This window comes from Danio rerio, chromosome 6, assembly GCF_049306965.1.
Source record: "Danio rerio strain Tuebingen ecotype United States chromosome 6, GRCz12tu, whole genome shotgun sequence".
Taxonomy (NCBI): Eukaryota; Metazoa; Chordata; class Actinopteri; order Cypriniformes; family Danionidae; genus Danio; species Danio rerio.
The window spans coordinates 40,485,017-40,502,455 of record NC_133181.1 but is presented as its reverse complement, the minus strand read 5'-3'; the positions used below and the strand labels follow the sequence as shown (position 1 = coordinate 40,502,455).

The 17,439-nt window shown below is 35.8% G+C and overlaps 1 protein-coding gene across 1 annotated transcript in view; it reads right to left on the bottom strand.

Moving 5' to 3' along the window:
• The window catches only part of oca2 (oculocutaneous albinism II), a 176,523-nt gene that overhangs the window by 92,168 nt on the left and 66,916 nt on the right, over positions 1-17,439 (bottom strand). The window contains exon 15 of the mRNA XM_021477197.3: positions 4,813-4,945. Within this exon, the coding sequence (XP_021332872.2) occupies positions 4,813-4,945 (133 nt within the window). The remainder of the gene's footprint in view (positions 1-4,812; positions 4,946-17,439) is intronic.

The window sequence follows — 17,439 nt, the reverse complement described above, 5'->3', positions numbered from 1 at the left end:
AGCAGAATAGGTTGACATGCATTTGCTAATTAAGGCCCATGCTTACACTAGTGCGTTTTAGTTTTAAAACACCATTTTAGATCAAAAATGATTTACGTCCACACTATCGTTTCAACTAGTGTTTCTGAACATATCTCCGTCCACACTACGCCACCAAAAATGTATATCACGTGACCATTCGTGCACTCTGGGCATGCGCGTTCTAGTATAAATAGGAAGCATGCGTCTCGCTCAGCATTTGGTTATTATTAGTCAACAAACGTTGGTTGAACAATGAACGCAATGGCAAAGAAAGCAAGAGAGGTATTTTTGTGGACAGATGACGAGGTTGAGTTGTTACTAAACGAATTTACAAATGAATAACTGCACAATGGCGCCTAAAACAGACAATAGTGCAAACAACGCTCCCATTTCTGTGTCCATGTTGTTGTTTACAGTGAAGGTTGGTCTGCTGTCTTCCGGTAGCGTTAAAGCCATGTGTAATAGTCATGTGATCACGGAGCAGCAGAGTTTCAGAATGCTCCGCTTTCGGTGCTTAAAAACTCCGGCGTAGTGTGGACGGATGGCGCAACCGTAGCAAAACTTATAAACAGGGCCAAAGTCTGTTCGGGAACCATCAAAATGTGTGGCATACCCAATTCACCTGTACCACATGTCTTTGGACTTATGGGGGAAACCGGAGCACCCGAAGGAAACCAACGCAAACACAGGGAGAACGTGCAAACTCCACACAGAAATGCCAGCTGATCCAGCTAAGGCTCAAACCAGCGACCTTCTTGCTGTGAGGCAAAAGTGCTACCCACTGCGCCACCGCGTCGCCTGTTTCTTTTTTAATGAGTTTTTTTTTTTTAAAAGTCATTATTTTAGAAAAATAGACTATGCTGCAGTAAGTGAGTTTTTACTTAATAAAATAAATTACATATGCCTTAGAACAGAGGTGGCCAATCCTGTTCCTGGAGATCTACCTTCCTGCAGATTTCAGTTGCAACCCTTATCAAACACACCTGTCTGTAATTATCAAGTGGATTTCAGGTCCTAATTAATTGGTTCAGGTGGGTTTGATCAGGGTAGGAGCTAAACTGTACAGGAAGGTAGATCTCCAGGAACAGGATTGAGCACCCCTGCCTTAGAATATGAAAATGAAATGCAATAAAGGAGCGAACCACTCTTTGGGAGCACAGACACTAATTACAGTTCTAGGAGATGTTAATACTGGACAATTTAGATGACATACTTTGACTAAGGCATTTCAGAATGACTGAAACAACATTTCAGATGTTGTACAATGTGGTCGGTCAGCTGGTTTGTCCATTAATGTAATCCCATTGCACCCATTTTTCATAATCAGTTAAAATGATCAGTTAAAATAAAACCGTGACTACTTTGTTGTGCATGTTAAAATGTAAAGTTTATGCATTATATATTTTATGATTGGAATACAGTTCATGCATATATTTCTAATTGTTTAAAAAGTTTATCCTACTCAGACGTGTTCATTTAAGTTTTTATTCTCATTTTTAAAATGTATGCACATTTTGGCATTTCCAGTAAGCTTTTTTTTTCTTTGCAATATTCCAAAATGAGCATAAAAATAGGTGAATAGAAACTATACAGTGATACTATACTACTACTCTAATGGCAAATAGTTGACGTACTGATACAGTACATTTGCAGAATGTCTAAAGGAGACTATCAAAATAGAGTATAACCAGCCATTACCTTTAATGACTGCTCAGAATGGAAGAATATCTGAGTAAAAAAAAAAAAGTGTAACATTCTGCAAGTGAGACTCTGTACTGTCCGTGGAGGTGTTGTTGAAGTGATGACTCCCTAGGTGAGAGTGCTATTGACCTGTCAGTGTCTGTGAGGCCTTTAACGGCCTTTCGAGCTGTTTTAGCACCTTCATGCTTGGAAATGTGCCCTGTTCCATCAGAATGTCATAAATATGCAACTTCGACACATTGGCCAATCCAAACAAGTGTTAGACAATGTTGAATATCAAGGTACAAGATCAACATAGGACCTGACAGGCTGGTAACTACAGAGCCATAACCATGCACTAACATGGATGTAATCAGGATGTATTTTTGCAGAGTCATGTAAGAAAAGGGTAGTTAATATTGAGCTGTAGTTGCTCTTAGGCAGAACTAGGTAGGGAAATTTTGGAGTCAATCACCTGGGGCCTCATGTACAAAGACTTGCTTTGAATTAATACTTAAACATTGTGTAAGGACAAAGCTGTAATTGTGCATACGCAGTAAAAAAAATCTGATGTATGAAACACTGCACACGCAGAATCCCAAGCATATTCTATTTGTTCATCCGAATTTACGTGAAATTGAGAGCAGCACGCACAAGCGCAAACCCTCTCCTTGCCTCCCCCCTGTATGAATATGGTAATGACTCCACTTTTGGAAAAACCAAACGAGAAAGCATTGGCAAATGCAAGCAAGAAGAGAAACTTCACAGAATGTGAATTGTAAGTGCTCCTATCGGAGGCAGACCAGAGAAAAACAAGTATGCAAGTTTGACCTCCGGAATTAATAACAAAAGAAAAAAAATGAGTTGGAGAGTTTAGCTGACGCGATTAACGCAGTGGGGTCCGAACATCGCATTGTGAGTAAATAAAAAAATGGTCCGATTTAAAGGCAACTTCTCCATGATGGACATCCAGTGTTAACTAGCCTCCAGCGCCTTGACTGTAGCTCTGCACAAGAAGTTCATCCAGGCGCGAAATGTTCGTCCCAAACGGAGCCTGATATCTGTCAAGGTTTTTTTTTTCTTCACTTTTGTCAATTGGTAAAGTTTTGTTCCTGGTCACAGTCGCCACTGGCTTGCTTGGTTTGGGACTTGTGGAGCTGTGCATTGATGGATTTGCTCTTCAGTGTTTGGACTTTTTTAAGCAGTAATGTTTAAACCACAGTGAACTGAACTAAACTAAACTTTAACTTTTAAATCTGGACTGACAGTTTTATTTTACTAGAACTTCTATGTTGAGCTGCTTTGACACAATCTACATTGTAAAAGCGCTATAAAAATAAAGATTGAATTGAAATGATTAATCAAAGTTCAACATTAACTAATGCATTACTAATATCCAAAGTTGTGCTTTTTACCATTGTGCCGTGAGTAAACAGGAACTAACATGGACTAGCGTTTTTAAACTTAATTAAAATTAACTTACGTTAACAAAGATTATAAACACCATTATAAACTTATTACTAATAGTTTGTTCATGTTAGTAAATACATTAACTAACATTAAGTAATGGCGATTATCTTAAAGTGTTACCTTTTTATTTATGATTATATACAGTGCATCCAGAAAGTATTCAAAGCGCTTCACCTTTTCCACATTTTTTATGTTACAGCTTTATTCCAAAATAGATTCAGTTAATTTATTTCCTCAAAATTCTATACACAATACCCCGTAATGACAGTACTGTATGAAAAAAGTATTGAAAAAATTAAAAACCTGAAAAAATCACATGTACAAAAGTAAATACTTTGTTGATGCACTTTTGGCAGCAATTACAGCCTCAAATCTTTTTGAATATGATGCCACAAGCTTGACACACCTGTCTTTGAGAATTTTTGCCCATTCCTCTTCACAGTACCTTTCAAGCTCTATCAGGTTGGATGGGAAGCGACGGTGTACAGCCATTTTCATATCTCTCCAGAGATGTTCAATAGGATTTAGGTCTGGGTTCTGGCTGGGCCACTCAAGGACATTCACTTAGTTGTTGTGAAGTCACTCCATTGATGTTTTGTATTGTGGGTATTGAGTGTAGAATTTTAAGGAAATAAATTAATTTAATCTATTTGGGAATAAGGCTGTAATATAAAAAATGTGCAAAAAGTGAATCGCTATGAATACTTATCGGACGCACTGTAACTGATTTTATTCTGGGTTTTATTTTTATGATAGTACTTTAAATTAAAACTTTTAGGTAAAAGGGAACTTTTGGAGAACTTGGTGAAAGTTTGTTCAGTTTATTAACAAAAATACAGCAAATCAATTTGATTAACCTTTTAGCTGGGAATGGTGCTTTGGCAGATGGTGTAGTTACAACATCTACCAGCAGGGGCTAAAAAACCCACAGTAAGCAGACAGCTTGACCCCTTAAAAAACAAAAATAATAATAATAATATGAGGAGAGAGGGGAAAAAAAGGAGAAAGGAGAAAAAAAGATAAGGGTAATGTCCTGTCTGAAAGTAGTACATACTGTAAGTCTAGGTCTTGAGAGGGGTCATCTACGACAGGATTTATGTATTTAATACAGACCCGGTTAAGGCTTTCAGCACAGGCTCATCCGATAAGAATAATGGAAATATCAGGAAAAACAGCCTGAAGGGTACAAAGAGACTAAACGCATCAATGCGATCATAGGAGGAGGGGCGGATGAAAAATTGATGTATTGCTGAGGTTATAATCATCCATGAAAGGGTAGGCCATCCCTATCCTAGTCACAAGGGTTCAAAGATCAAATGTAAGGAGCTTTGGATAGGATAAGAGATTTGGTGTAAATAGCGGAGAATGCTGTATGACACCCGTTCACATTCTCAAATAGGAAGAACTGCAGAAGGTCAATTGTGCTCGCAACCACTCAATTGTTTTTACAAGTGATTTCTCATTCTTTAAGATCTAGGTCAATGGGATTATGAATACATTTTTCATCACACATGTCAGAACAAAAAAAGTTTGAATCCTAAAAAGAGGAAACGCAAGTGCTTCAGTAGCTCTCCTGAGGATAGCTCCTGGTTTGGGAGAAATCTGGTGCGTAGGATCAGAGCAGAATAAATGAATACTCACCCACGATTTCACTTGATTCCTTGTTGTAAAGTTTCTTATTCCAGAACAGCAACCTCAAAAAGGGAAACGAGGTCAGCAGCACCAGGCAGATTCCCAGGAACATGTAACCCGTAAAGGCCGCAAAGTCAATCCCCTGGAGGAAAAAAAGGGGGCGGGTTAATTTTCACCCTTTTTAAAAGCAACTTATGCAATTAATTTGCTGCGGCATTCCATGAAATCTATTCTAAGCGCTAAGTAGAGATCGCATCCACTTTACTGGCACTCCATATAATGTGGATGTAGGCCTTGATTACATTTCATCAACAGAATCATATCCAGCAGTTTTAATGCTTGCATCTTGATGCATTTTAACACTTATATAAGATTTAAATGAGCACCTGCATGTGGCATAAATCCTCTTAAAATGCTCTCGACTATTTATTAATTTTCATTCACGTCGATGAGAGCACGCATCACTCTCAGCTAAAAATATGAGCTTCGGATGATATTTCCTTGCCTGTTCATCCATCCCGTCTCTCATCATAACCAGATGGCATAACATTTTCAAATGGCACCACTGATAGAGATGTGTAAAATAGATCCGTGCGGCCTGAAATCTAATCCGACGACTTATCTCTCAATATACGGCTGCTGTGTAACCCATTGTAGTGAGGTATCATTGCTTGTTTATACAATGGCTTTTGTACATACAAGATATTTTACAAGCAGAGCCAAACAGAGGCTTGCTTGCATACAATTGGGAAACTTTCACAAGGCTACTGAGGCAAAATACAAAGTCATAAACATTTTTGTATGCTGATTTCGAAAATCTAGTTTAAAATCCTACAAGAAATGAATATTAATAATAATAATAATAATAATAATAATAATAATAAATTGTTATGACCCTGTCTTTCCTTTTCTTACCTTTAGATGTCCTCGCAGTGTGACGTCACAGTTAATTAGTTGATTTATGGATGGAGGTTGTACATATTTGAATTTTATTTGGTGGACCGTTATTCCCCAGAGAGGCCACTTTGTAGGGCAATAACATCAAAAACCTGACACCTGCTGTGAAAATTCTAAAAGGCGATACCACGAGAATTGTGGGGCACTAAAACAATACATTTTCTGATCCGAAAAGAAGATCCGGAAATCAGCTGTTCAACTGTTTTTTTTAAATCACACTAAGCCCCCCTTCCTGACCTTTACTTTACCTTCTCCACCAAAGCAATCACTCAAACTCCATACAGAATGTCCAAGTTTTGAATATGGTGTATCTTTTAGCTCTATATTCATGTTTGGCATCATTTTAAATGTATTTGTGTGGTTGGTAAAATGGTCTCAATTTCACTGTAATATTTCAATTAAAAATTTTAATTGTATATGTTGATCTGGTCTTCGGCTTTGATAAGATCTTTGCAAAATTCTCCACCTCAAAGAGAAGGGTTCACAACCTTAAACTCACTACCAGGCAAGGACCTTTGTGAAGCTTTTGTTGTCTTGAATGTATGGCTGTTTGTTCTGAGTTGAGTATTTAAGGGAAGGGTGCAGGTCTTGTAGGCAAGATGCCCCATTGCAGTGTTTGAGCATTTTCATCAGTGCCCCCTGAATTATTAGCATATCTATTTATTTTTTTCTTCTATTTCTGTTTAATGGAGTGATTTTTTTCCCAACACATTTCTACACATAATAGTTTTAATAACTTATTTCTAACAACTGATTTATTTTATACAAGCCATGATGACAATAAATTTTTTTTACTAGATGTTTTTCAAGACACAAGAATTCAGCTTAAAGTGACAATTAAAGGCTTAACTAAGGTTAACTAGGCAGGTTAGGGTAATTGTGCAAGTTATTGTTTGTTCTGCAGAAAATCATAAATAATAGCTTAAAGGAGCTAATAATTTTGACATTAAAATGTTTTTTAAAAACAAAACTGCTTTTATTTTAGCCGGAAAAAAACAACTTTTATTTTAGACTTTCTCCAAAAGAAAAAATGTTATCAGACATACTGTGAAAATTTCCTTTCTCTGTTAAGCATAATTTGGCAAATATTTAAAAAAGAAAAAAAAAATCAAAGGGGGGCTAATAATTCTGACCTTAGCTGTATAATTGATGTTGTACATTTCTAAATTGGCTTTTTATTCTTTGATTCTGTAATTGGCATGATACACTTTCATCTGGAAAATAAAGTGTTAAGTATTAATTCATTCTGAATTCTCCTGAAATCTTTTAAATCCAATAGATTAAGTGGAATCTGTGCTACCATTATGTTGTGACATGATTTTTTAGATTGTTAAGGTGCATTTGACTGTACGGAGAAGTTTGGCACGGCAGCATGAAGCCCTTTTAATCATTAAATCACTCAAATTAGCAAGTTATATGGAAATGACTAAATTAACTCTTTTAGTATGAGTGAGCAGGAAGCAACCAGACTACTTGAGTATTAGTTAACCCTACATCATCTGACTATTTTCAGAGTGTCGAGATAATGTACGTGAGTAGAAATGCAATGCCGGGGCGTAGAAATCAACGTTTTGTCCCTAACGAACGCATAACTGAAGAGCATGGGATCAGATATAAATCAAAACTCTAAATTAAGTCATGAATGATGAATGTGATCCGATTTTCCAATTAGAAATACAGTGTAAATTTGACTGTGGCTTAATATTGGAGTCAGATTAAATTCAGAGCTGAAAAACAAATAGAAATAAATTTTAATAACTAACAGAATTTTTTTAAGGAGCACTAGAAAAGGCTTACATGCATTTAATCTTCGACCATGCTGTTAGTTTTGTCATTGAGCTAATAGATGGACTTCTACACCATCTTATGCTTTTTGTGTTATAGAACGTTGTATTTTGTCGAGATAATTTCAGTTGGTTTACTTATTTAATTCAAATCTTTAGACAGTTTGGTATATTTTAATATTCCTTTCAATAAATCTTTATTTCATTACATACTTCTTGAGTCTCTGATCCTTTTAGAGGGTACGGTCGAGAGAGAGCTGGCTGTAAGAACAACAACAACAACAACGACAACAACATAATAATTATAATAATAATAATAATAATAATAATAATAATAATAATAATAATAATAATAATAATAATAATAATAATAATAATAATAATATAGTATATACAGTTGAAATTAAAATTATTATCCCCTTTGTATTTCTTTTTTCTTTTTTAAATATTTCACAAATGATGTTTAACAGAGCAAGGAAATTTTCACAGTATGTCTAACAATAGTTTTTCTTCTTCAGAAAGTCTTAATTGTTTTATTTCATCCAGAATAAAAGCAGTTTTTAATTTTTTAAAAAACCTTTTTTAAGGTCAAAATTATTAGCTCCTATATTTTTTTTTTGATAGTCTATCTAGTCTATCTTTGATAGTCTATCTTTGAACAAATCATCGTTTTTCAATAACTTGCCTAAATCCTCTAACCTGCCTAATTAACCTAGCTAAGCCTTTAAATGTCACTTTAAGCTGAACAGAAGTGTCTTGAAAATTATCTAGTTAAATATTATTTACTGTCATCATGGCAAAGATAAAATCAGTTATAAAAAAAATGAGTTATTAAAACTATTATGTTTAGAAATCTTCTCTCTGTTAAACAGAAATTGGGGAAAAACAAACGGGGGGTTAATAATTCTGACTTTAACTGTATAATAGTCTCTTCTTTCATCAAGGCTGTATTGATTTGAATAAATCCTATAATAGTAATTGCACAGTGCTGTAAATTTGGTCAAAATACATTATTTGCGATACATCAAACCATTCATTTTAAAAAAAAATTCATCCATCTTTAACCCTTAGCGTTCAGGTTTTAGCCAAATTTGTGTAGACAGGGTTTTTTCTTTTACAAAAATTAATAAAAGATAAATTATCAAATTGTGTTACAATAGACACAGTCTCTATTATTTTGTAAAGGACTTTTGTAAACTGGCAAAATATGGGATAATTGCATCCCTGTTGTAGTTCTGCTCCCCACATAGCTTGGGTTTGGCAGAAACCCAGGACTTAGAGATACTTCTTAGAAATGAAAAAAAAGAGAAAATTGGAGGGGGGAAAACAACACTGATGCTGGTTTTTGTCAGTATAAAATCCCTAAATCAGCTCACGGTACTAAATCCTACACTCTTAAAACAAAGCCATGACTGACAAAAACAGAAATGAATCATGGCCTTGCATGATTTAGAAACATAAAAAAATAACTGTGAGTAAGCAAACAACAAACAAACAAACAACATGTCCAATCTCAGATGCTAGAATGAGACAAAATGTGAATGGGGCTGAGATGTGAAGACTGGAGCACAGTGACCTCTACAGGAGATCAAGAACAAGCAGTACTAGGAGAGAGAAAGATGAATGCACTGAAACGACAGCAAGGACAGCAAGGACAAATAATTGCAAGGTGAGAAAAACTACATTGATCTGAAATAAAAGCAATAGAAAATGAAAATTCTGTTGAAAACCGCAAGAACAAATCATTCTTTTTGAAACAGACCTTTTTGCTGATCTGTTCTAAAAAGAAATTAACCTATTATTTGAATTTAAATGCAAATGAAATGCAAAATGAAATAATTTGATTCATTTTTTGAACAACTGGCATCGTGTCTACCCTGAACACGAACGGCACGACAAATTCAATACAACAATAAAGCAATGATTATGTCTACACTGGAATGAATACATTGCAAGGGACAAATATTTAACAGTATAGCATTCAATTGCAAAGGACAAATATTCAACAGTAGCATTCAACTCCTCCAAGTGCTCTTGCTTCTTTTGACAACGAGGACAAATGGATTTGAAATGTTTGTTATGTAACTCTCAGTGTATACATGTTGTTGCTGCTGCAAAGTGAGTGACAAGGTCTTGTCCACTGCAGTTTCAGAAATAAAGGTACTGTGGTGGCACCTTTTCAAAGGGTACACTTTTGTATTTATAAATCCACCTTTAATGTACAATATGGACATGTATTTTTGAAAAGATACCGCCCAAGCTTTTATACGTTCACATCTGAGAGTGTGTAGACATTCACTAAAAGCATTCCAGATATTTTGAACATTAAAAACTGTCATTTTAAGATGATTTTTATTTTTGGGTTATTCCTACTATTCTGCGCCATTTCAGAGTAGTAACCATCCCTGAAAAAAACTATTAAATTTTCCAAGATTTTATCCTTTCAGTTGAAAGAGTACTTATTAAACTATAAGAAAAATATTTTGGACCATTTCATGATATTATGGTTCAGTATTTTTTACAGAATTTTCACATGTAACACAGGACAAATGTCCCTCCTGTTACAGAACATTCTCGTTTCTTTTAACAGGTGTTTAAAATAAAAAGTTACTGTAATATTTACATTTTATTAGAGCTAAAATGTCCCTCGCTTTACCATGCACTAATATTTTTAAAAGGTATTACTAAACAAGAATTATCAAAAAAAAAAAAAAAAAAGACTAATGATTTATGGCGCATTGTGAATTTAATGTCTTTCATTTAAATCAAAGCACATCAAACCTGTCCTCAGGTCTTTACACAGGCTCCCAGTTACACTCAGAATAGATTTTAAAGTATTATTACTTGTCTATAAATCACTAAATGGCCTAGGACCTCAATACATTACAGATTTGCTCACTGAATACAAACCTTATAGATTACTCAGAGCTTTAGGATCAAATAAACTAGAAAGTCTAAGAGCTACTACGCCCCTCACTGCTGGAATCAGCTTCCAGAAAGGATCAGATGTGCTCCAACATTAGGCACATTCAAATCAAGACTGAAAACACATCTGTTTAGCTGTGCCTTTACTGAATGAGCACTGTGCTACGTCTGACAGATCGCACTATTATGTGTTTCTTTTCTTTTTCATTCTTTTATAACCTGTTTTTACACATTTTAATATGTTTTAATAATTTTTTTATTAATTTTTTTTCTTATACTTGTCTTTTTATTCTAGTTTATGTAAAGCACTTTGAATTGCCACTGTGTATAAAATGTGTAATATAAATAAACTTGCCTTGATTTGTCATGCCATGCCTTGCCTTGCCTAGTATAAAAAAAGACTGCAATGCAATTAAGTCCTGTTTTTAAGTGACTTAATTTGCCAGTTCTTTGGGTGCAATAAACCAGAAAAAAAATTATATATATGTTGATTTGATTTAATTAACGTGAAAAACACGACCATGTTAACACGGAGAAAGGAGTAACAGGATGGACTCAAATTAACAGGACATTACTAGAACTAAGGCAATTTTTTTTGCCACACCCTTATTTGATTATCTTTCATTCATTCATTTATTTTCCTTTGTCTTAGTCCCTTATTTATCAAGGGTTGCCACAGCGCATATACATATATACATATATACAATTGCCTTTTTACTTTAGAAAGCAATGGGGTCCAGTTGGTTACCCACATTTTTCAAAATATCTTTTTTTTAATTTAATTTTAACATGGCGAGGCAGTGGCGCAGTAGGTAGTGCTTTCGCCTCACAGCAAGAAGTTTGCTGGGTTGCTGGTTCGAACCTCGGGTTTCTCGAGTTTTTGTGTGGAGTTTGCATGTTCTCACTGCCTTCGCATGGGTTTCCTCCGGGTGCTCCGTTTTCCCCCACAGTCCAAAGACATGCGGTACAGGTGAATTGGGTAGGCTAAATTGTCCGTAGTGTATGAGTGTGTGTGTGGATGTGTGTGTGTGGATGTTTCCCAGAGATGGGTTGTGGCTGGAAGGGCATCCGCTGCATAAAATCTTGCTGGATAAGATGGCGGTTCATTCCTCTGTTGCGACCTTGGATTAATAAAGGGACTAAGCCGAAAAGAAAATGAATGAATGAATTTTAACATGCACATGCACAAAAATACTTTTAATTCAAAAAGGAAAGATGCATTGTGCCAGGTTTTAGCAAGATGGCTTTTTTTCACCTGCAATCCCTGGACAATCAAAGAATCATTATTTTTATAATTATTATTAATCATTATTAATTATTATTATTATTATTATTATTATTATTATTATTATTAATAATAATAATAATAATTATACATTTTCAAATTAAATATAACAAAATTACCGATTTAAAGCATACAGACTCAATCCCACACAGACTAAACCCAGACAAATCAAACACAACCCTTCACCTCCTGGTCAGGTGTAAAAACATCTTGTAGTTTGTGCTTGTGATTAATTCTGTTGTAAGAGTAGTCCATAGAGTTCTAGCTGTATAAGAAACAGATGACTGACCAAAAGAGTTTTTACATCCAGGAACAATACACTTCCATCATACCATGGAGCGTGTCCTTCACAATGTTTTTTCTGATGTAAGAGTAAAAAAAAATGTAACAAAGGCAGATTTTTTGGTATTTAGCAAAAGATAGAAACTCATATTGGTTTGGGCAAACTTTTGACTTTTTGACCTTTTTATTATGTAGTACATTGTATTTGTAGTATAATAGTCTCAATATTTTTACAATGAAACATCCTACAGTAATTTATAAGTACAGTAATAAGCTATTTTCTGTTTCTCGTTTATCACAACACACAGTTTTAACTGGTGTGGCAGATTGTAGACTCTTAAGAAGCCGCCCTCTGATATGATTGGCTAACAGTTTTGCATTTTAAATACATTTCCTGGGTTCAAATCACAGCTGCTTGCCCACTGATGTAAACTTCTGAATGAATGTCTGACAGCCTACATCCTTCACAGAAGAACACTGATGTGATTCAGATTAAAAATGCATAAACACTCAGTTCATATCATCTATAATAAATGACGAAGCAATGGCAACCCCATAATTAAAACAGTTACAATACAGCCAGCACTGCGTTGACTTTTAGTTTCAGACGTTCTGTGTCAATTGTTTGCAAAAGATCCTATGATAAAATAACATGAACAAAAGACAAAGTGAACAAAGCAGTGGTCTTAAACTAAAATGAATGTTCATCCAAATGTTATGAAATAAAGTCATTGCACAATATCTTCTTGTCTTCAGTGTCATATAAATGATTTGATTTCTGTGTAGACTTTTGTTTGCCTTTCATTAGTTTAGTAATATTTTATTAACATATTATTAATCAGTGGGTGGGGTTAACCAAGCAATGATGTAGAATAGAAGGTTGGATAGGAGGCGGATAGGAGGCAGAGTTTAGACACATTCACTCATTTTCCTTCGGCTTTGTCCCTTATATCAGGGTCGCCACAGCGGAATGAATTGCCAACTATTCCAGCATAAATTTTATGCAGCGGATGCCCTTCCAGCTGCAATCCAGTTCTGGGAAACACCCATATACTCTCACATTCACACACACAACAGCCAATTCCGTTCATCCAATTCACCTATAGTGCATGTCTTTAGACATGTGGGGGAAACCAGAGCACCCAGAAAAACCCTTGCAAACACGAGGAGAACATGCAAACTCCACACAGAAACGCCAACTCAAACCAGTGACCTTCTTGCTGTAAGATGACAGTGCTAACTACTAAGCCACCGTGCCGCCCAGTTTAGCCACATTTGTATGTAATAAATTTGCAACTTGTTGTCAAAATCTGGCTTCACTATAAGTTGTTCTAAATGATCAAGAAAGTTCTGAAACTAACAAGAAGGTTTTCATGGTAAAATGACCTTTTACATGTCAAAAAAACATTTCCCACTTCATAACCCCTTTAACTGATTATCTTCCATCACAACATCCTTTTGATTAAACAATATTTTAGCATTCTTTCTTTAATGCTGCGCATCTAAAATCCAAGATCTAACATCTGAATCTGCTAAAAATAAAAAATGTCCTCTCAGATACATTCAAGCTTGTGGGGATCTGTTGATAACATTTCATTAAAGTGCTCCTCTGCTTTATTCCTCATGGACCTCCTGTGCTGTTGAGCTCAATGCCCTGTCATACAGGGAAGATGCATAAGTCCTCATTACTTTGTCAGCAGTGCAGTTGTCGACAACAGGCAGGGTTTGGGGATATTTCTGTGTAGATCCTTTTGTTTTGTCCTGAAGTCAGGCTTGGTGTGATAATGACATTTTAGGATGCTAAAACTAAAAATTAAACTGAAGCATCATAAGAGTATATAAGAGTCATAAGAGTAATTAAAAAAATGTATTTAGCTGTCATTGATGTACACTTTGTTAGGATAGAACAATATCCAGCTAAAATACAACTATTTGAATATAAAGGGCCCTATCATACACAGGGCCCAATAAGGCACAAGATGTATTGCCGTTTTCCGCCACATTGTTTAAATAGCAAATCCATTTGCACCACTTTGTTGTCTCATGGGTGTTCCGGTCTAGAAAAGAGGTGTGTTAAGGCGCATTGTTGGCGTGTTGCTAGAGGAACTATAATAGACTGTTCAATAGACCAGCTGAAAGCCAGTCTAAAGTCCAGCACAGAGCGCATTAGTTTTGCGCCTTGCTTACACATTGCTTGATACACACCGGATGTACAGCAATTAGGGATGTAACAGTATCAGAATTTCACGGTACGGTAATACCTCGGTATGAATGTCATGGTACGGTATTTATTGAATCATTTACAGGAAAAAACAAAACTTATGAAAATACTCCAAAAAAGTGCCAAAAGTGTCAATGACATACAAATTAGCCATCTATCTGTAAGCTTTGAAACAGGAACTTCAATTTTAATAACAAAAAAATATTAAACCATGTAAAAAAAATAAAGTTTCAATTTAGTATTGTTGAAAACTCATCACATTCAACATTTAATCACTCACTCACTTAGATAGAGATGGGTTTAAAGGAAAATTATCATATAAATATAATCTGGTAAAAGCTGGTATCTCTGGGCATTTACAATGTCCCCTGCAACAGAAAAAAAAAACTCTCATTTGGGACTGAGGTTTCTGGGACAAGAGAGATATGACTTGGCCCAGGTTGACAGCAGTGAGTAACGTTGTGCATTGTCTTTCCCCCACTTGAGAGGACAAACCATGAGTAAGATAGAGGTCTCATGTCTGCATCAATCTGAACAGTGTGCTGACAACACCGCTATTCAGTACGCGCGCGACAACACAGCTTATAAGAACTCGCGCAACAACACAGCTGATAAGAACTCGCGCGACAACACCGCTATTCAGTACGCGCGCGACAACACAGCTGATAAGAACTCGCGCGACAACACCGCTATTCAGTACGCGCGCGGCGACAACACCCGCTTTAGAGTTTTCCGGCTCTTTTTCATCCCCGCTTCTAGCAGCACACTCCATTTCCGCATTACTGGATCTGTAGCGACAACAGACCGCAAGGGATGATGGTCAAGCATGGGCTGATGGGAATTGTAGTTTTCGCTACCTCCCGTTCGCTTCATTCGCCTGAGCAAATTTTCTCAGAAGACCTATAGTTTTACCGAGTCATGCGACTTCGGTAATATCGAAAAAAATTAATATTGCGGTATGACGGTATTTACAATACCGTTACATCCCAAACAGCAATACACAAATATCTTTACAAATGAAAAAAAAATTAAAGGGATTAAAATATTACACAAATTATTACTTTCTACATAAATATAAAAACCACTGCTTCCATGCATTTATGGTGGGGCTTTTTTCTGTTTATTCACAGCTTGCTTTTGTTTAATGTTATTATTATCATTAGTATTATTTATTATATGCATATTTATATTAGTTTTATTAAAACAAGCTTAGATTTGTCTACCTGTCTGGTTTTAGACCATATGGGGCATAGTACGTATGTTTGGATAGCCTAAAACTTTTTTGCCTATAACTTTTTGTTTTTTGACCACACTTCATTATTACTGCTCATTTATTTGTTTGCTGCAAATGAGAACTGAATTTAGACATTTTGTTTTTGAATTTTGTTTTCTTATCCATAAAAGAGAGAAAGAGAATGTAAAGAGGTTTATTGGAGGAGCCTTGTTCTTTATCCTTGTGCTGCAGATAGTCTGTTTAACTGTCTTCTCACTATGCATTCAGTTTTTCTACTTACAAGGTTTGCCATGTAAATAGCAAATGCCCCATGGCGGGACGTAGATGCCATGTTAAAGGAATGGGAGATGAGACTCTGATTGGTTTATTCTCAAAACACACCCATAACTCATTAAGAGAATAAGCACAACCCTGTTAGACCATGTGCCTGGATGCAGAGCCTATTTTTCCGTCCTTAAAAAAGCAAAAGTGGATTCCGACATGCCATTAATGCTTTTGTACCATACGCTTTACACTTTGCATCTAGATCATTAAAGTAGAGCCCATAGAATCTGAGGGTTCAGAACAATGTGCTGTAAATAAGGGGGAAAAAATCACCTTTGATGTTGTCAAAACAAAATGTTTACCAAAATGAGTTTTAATATATACAGAGTATGAAATTTACTAAATATCTCCATGAAACATGATTTTTTTATTCAATAGTCTAACATTTTTTGTCAAAAAAACAAAGATTTCAAATTCAATTCAAATCCAATGTATTTTTGGTTACCCAAGCAACTTTAATATAACACTATAAGATTTTGTGGCCCAGGGTTACAACAAAAATGAACATCATCAAATAATTGCATTTTTTTGTATCCAATAAAGTTATATGTGCCACAAATGTTACATGGGGCGTCACGGTGGCTCAGTGGTTAGGACTGTTTCCTCACAGCAAGAAGGACACTGGTTGGTTAGGAGTCTTGGCTGGGTCAGATGGCATTTCTGTGTAGATTGTACATGTTCTCCCCGTGTTCATGTAGGTTTCCTTTCTTTGAATAAACTAAATAGTAATAAACTAGTGTATGGGTGTTTCCCAGAACCGGGTTGCAGCTGGAAAGGCATCTGTTGTGTAAAACATATGCTGGTTAATTTATTTGTTAATTTCGCTGTGGCAACCCCTGATGAATAAAGTGACTAAGCCAAAGGAAAATGAATGAATGAATGAATGAATGAATGAATGAATGAATGAATGAATGAATGAATGTCACATCATTTTGCCTCAACAGGTATCTGATGGAATAGCTACACTAACAAGTAAACCAATCTCATCTCAGGAAAAAGACATAAAGTGGTTTCTCAGCTTGCAAACAAATTTATTCTATTCAACATGTGGAAAATAAATGGTGTTTTACTTCCAAATGTTTTATGCAATATTTTTTATATTTAATCCTGCAGCTTTGGATGAAAACATATCTGTTGTTTATCAAGAAACTGCTATGCAAAAAGATCTTTGCTGTTTAGAGAACAGTTGGGTCTGCACTCAGACCAGAGTCCACCAATGCCAAAGCCTGAAGAAGCACAGATTGGCTGAGATTTCTGGAAGTGTGTGTGACAATCTAGCAGATGCCAAAGAGAGAGAGAGAGAGAGAGAGAGAGAGAGAGAGAGAGAGAGAGAGAGAGAGAGAGAGAGATGCTCAGGGTGTATGAAACGCCTCCTCAGCGACCCCGAAATACTTCTTCCACCCAGCCACAAATGTCTGATCCACAGAGAGCTCCACAGATGGATGCTTGACTGACCAAATGGTAAATTCCCTGCTGTAGTGATCCTGTTGAGACCAATGGGGGGTCCCATTTTGACTCGCACAAGCTCAAACAGACAGAGAAAAACAAACAAATAAACAAAGAGGCCACAAGTACAAGATGTTCTGTCTTGACTGACTGACTGACCAGAATGCAGCGGACAATG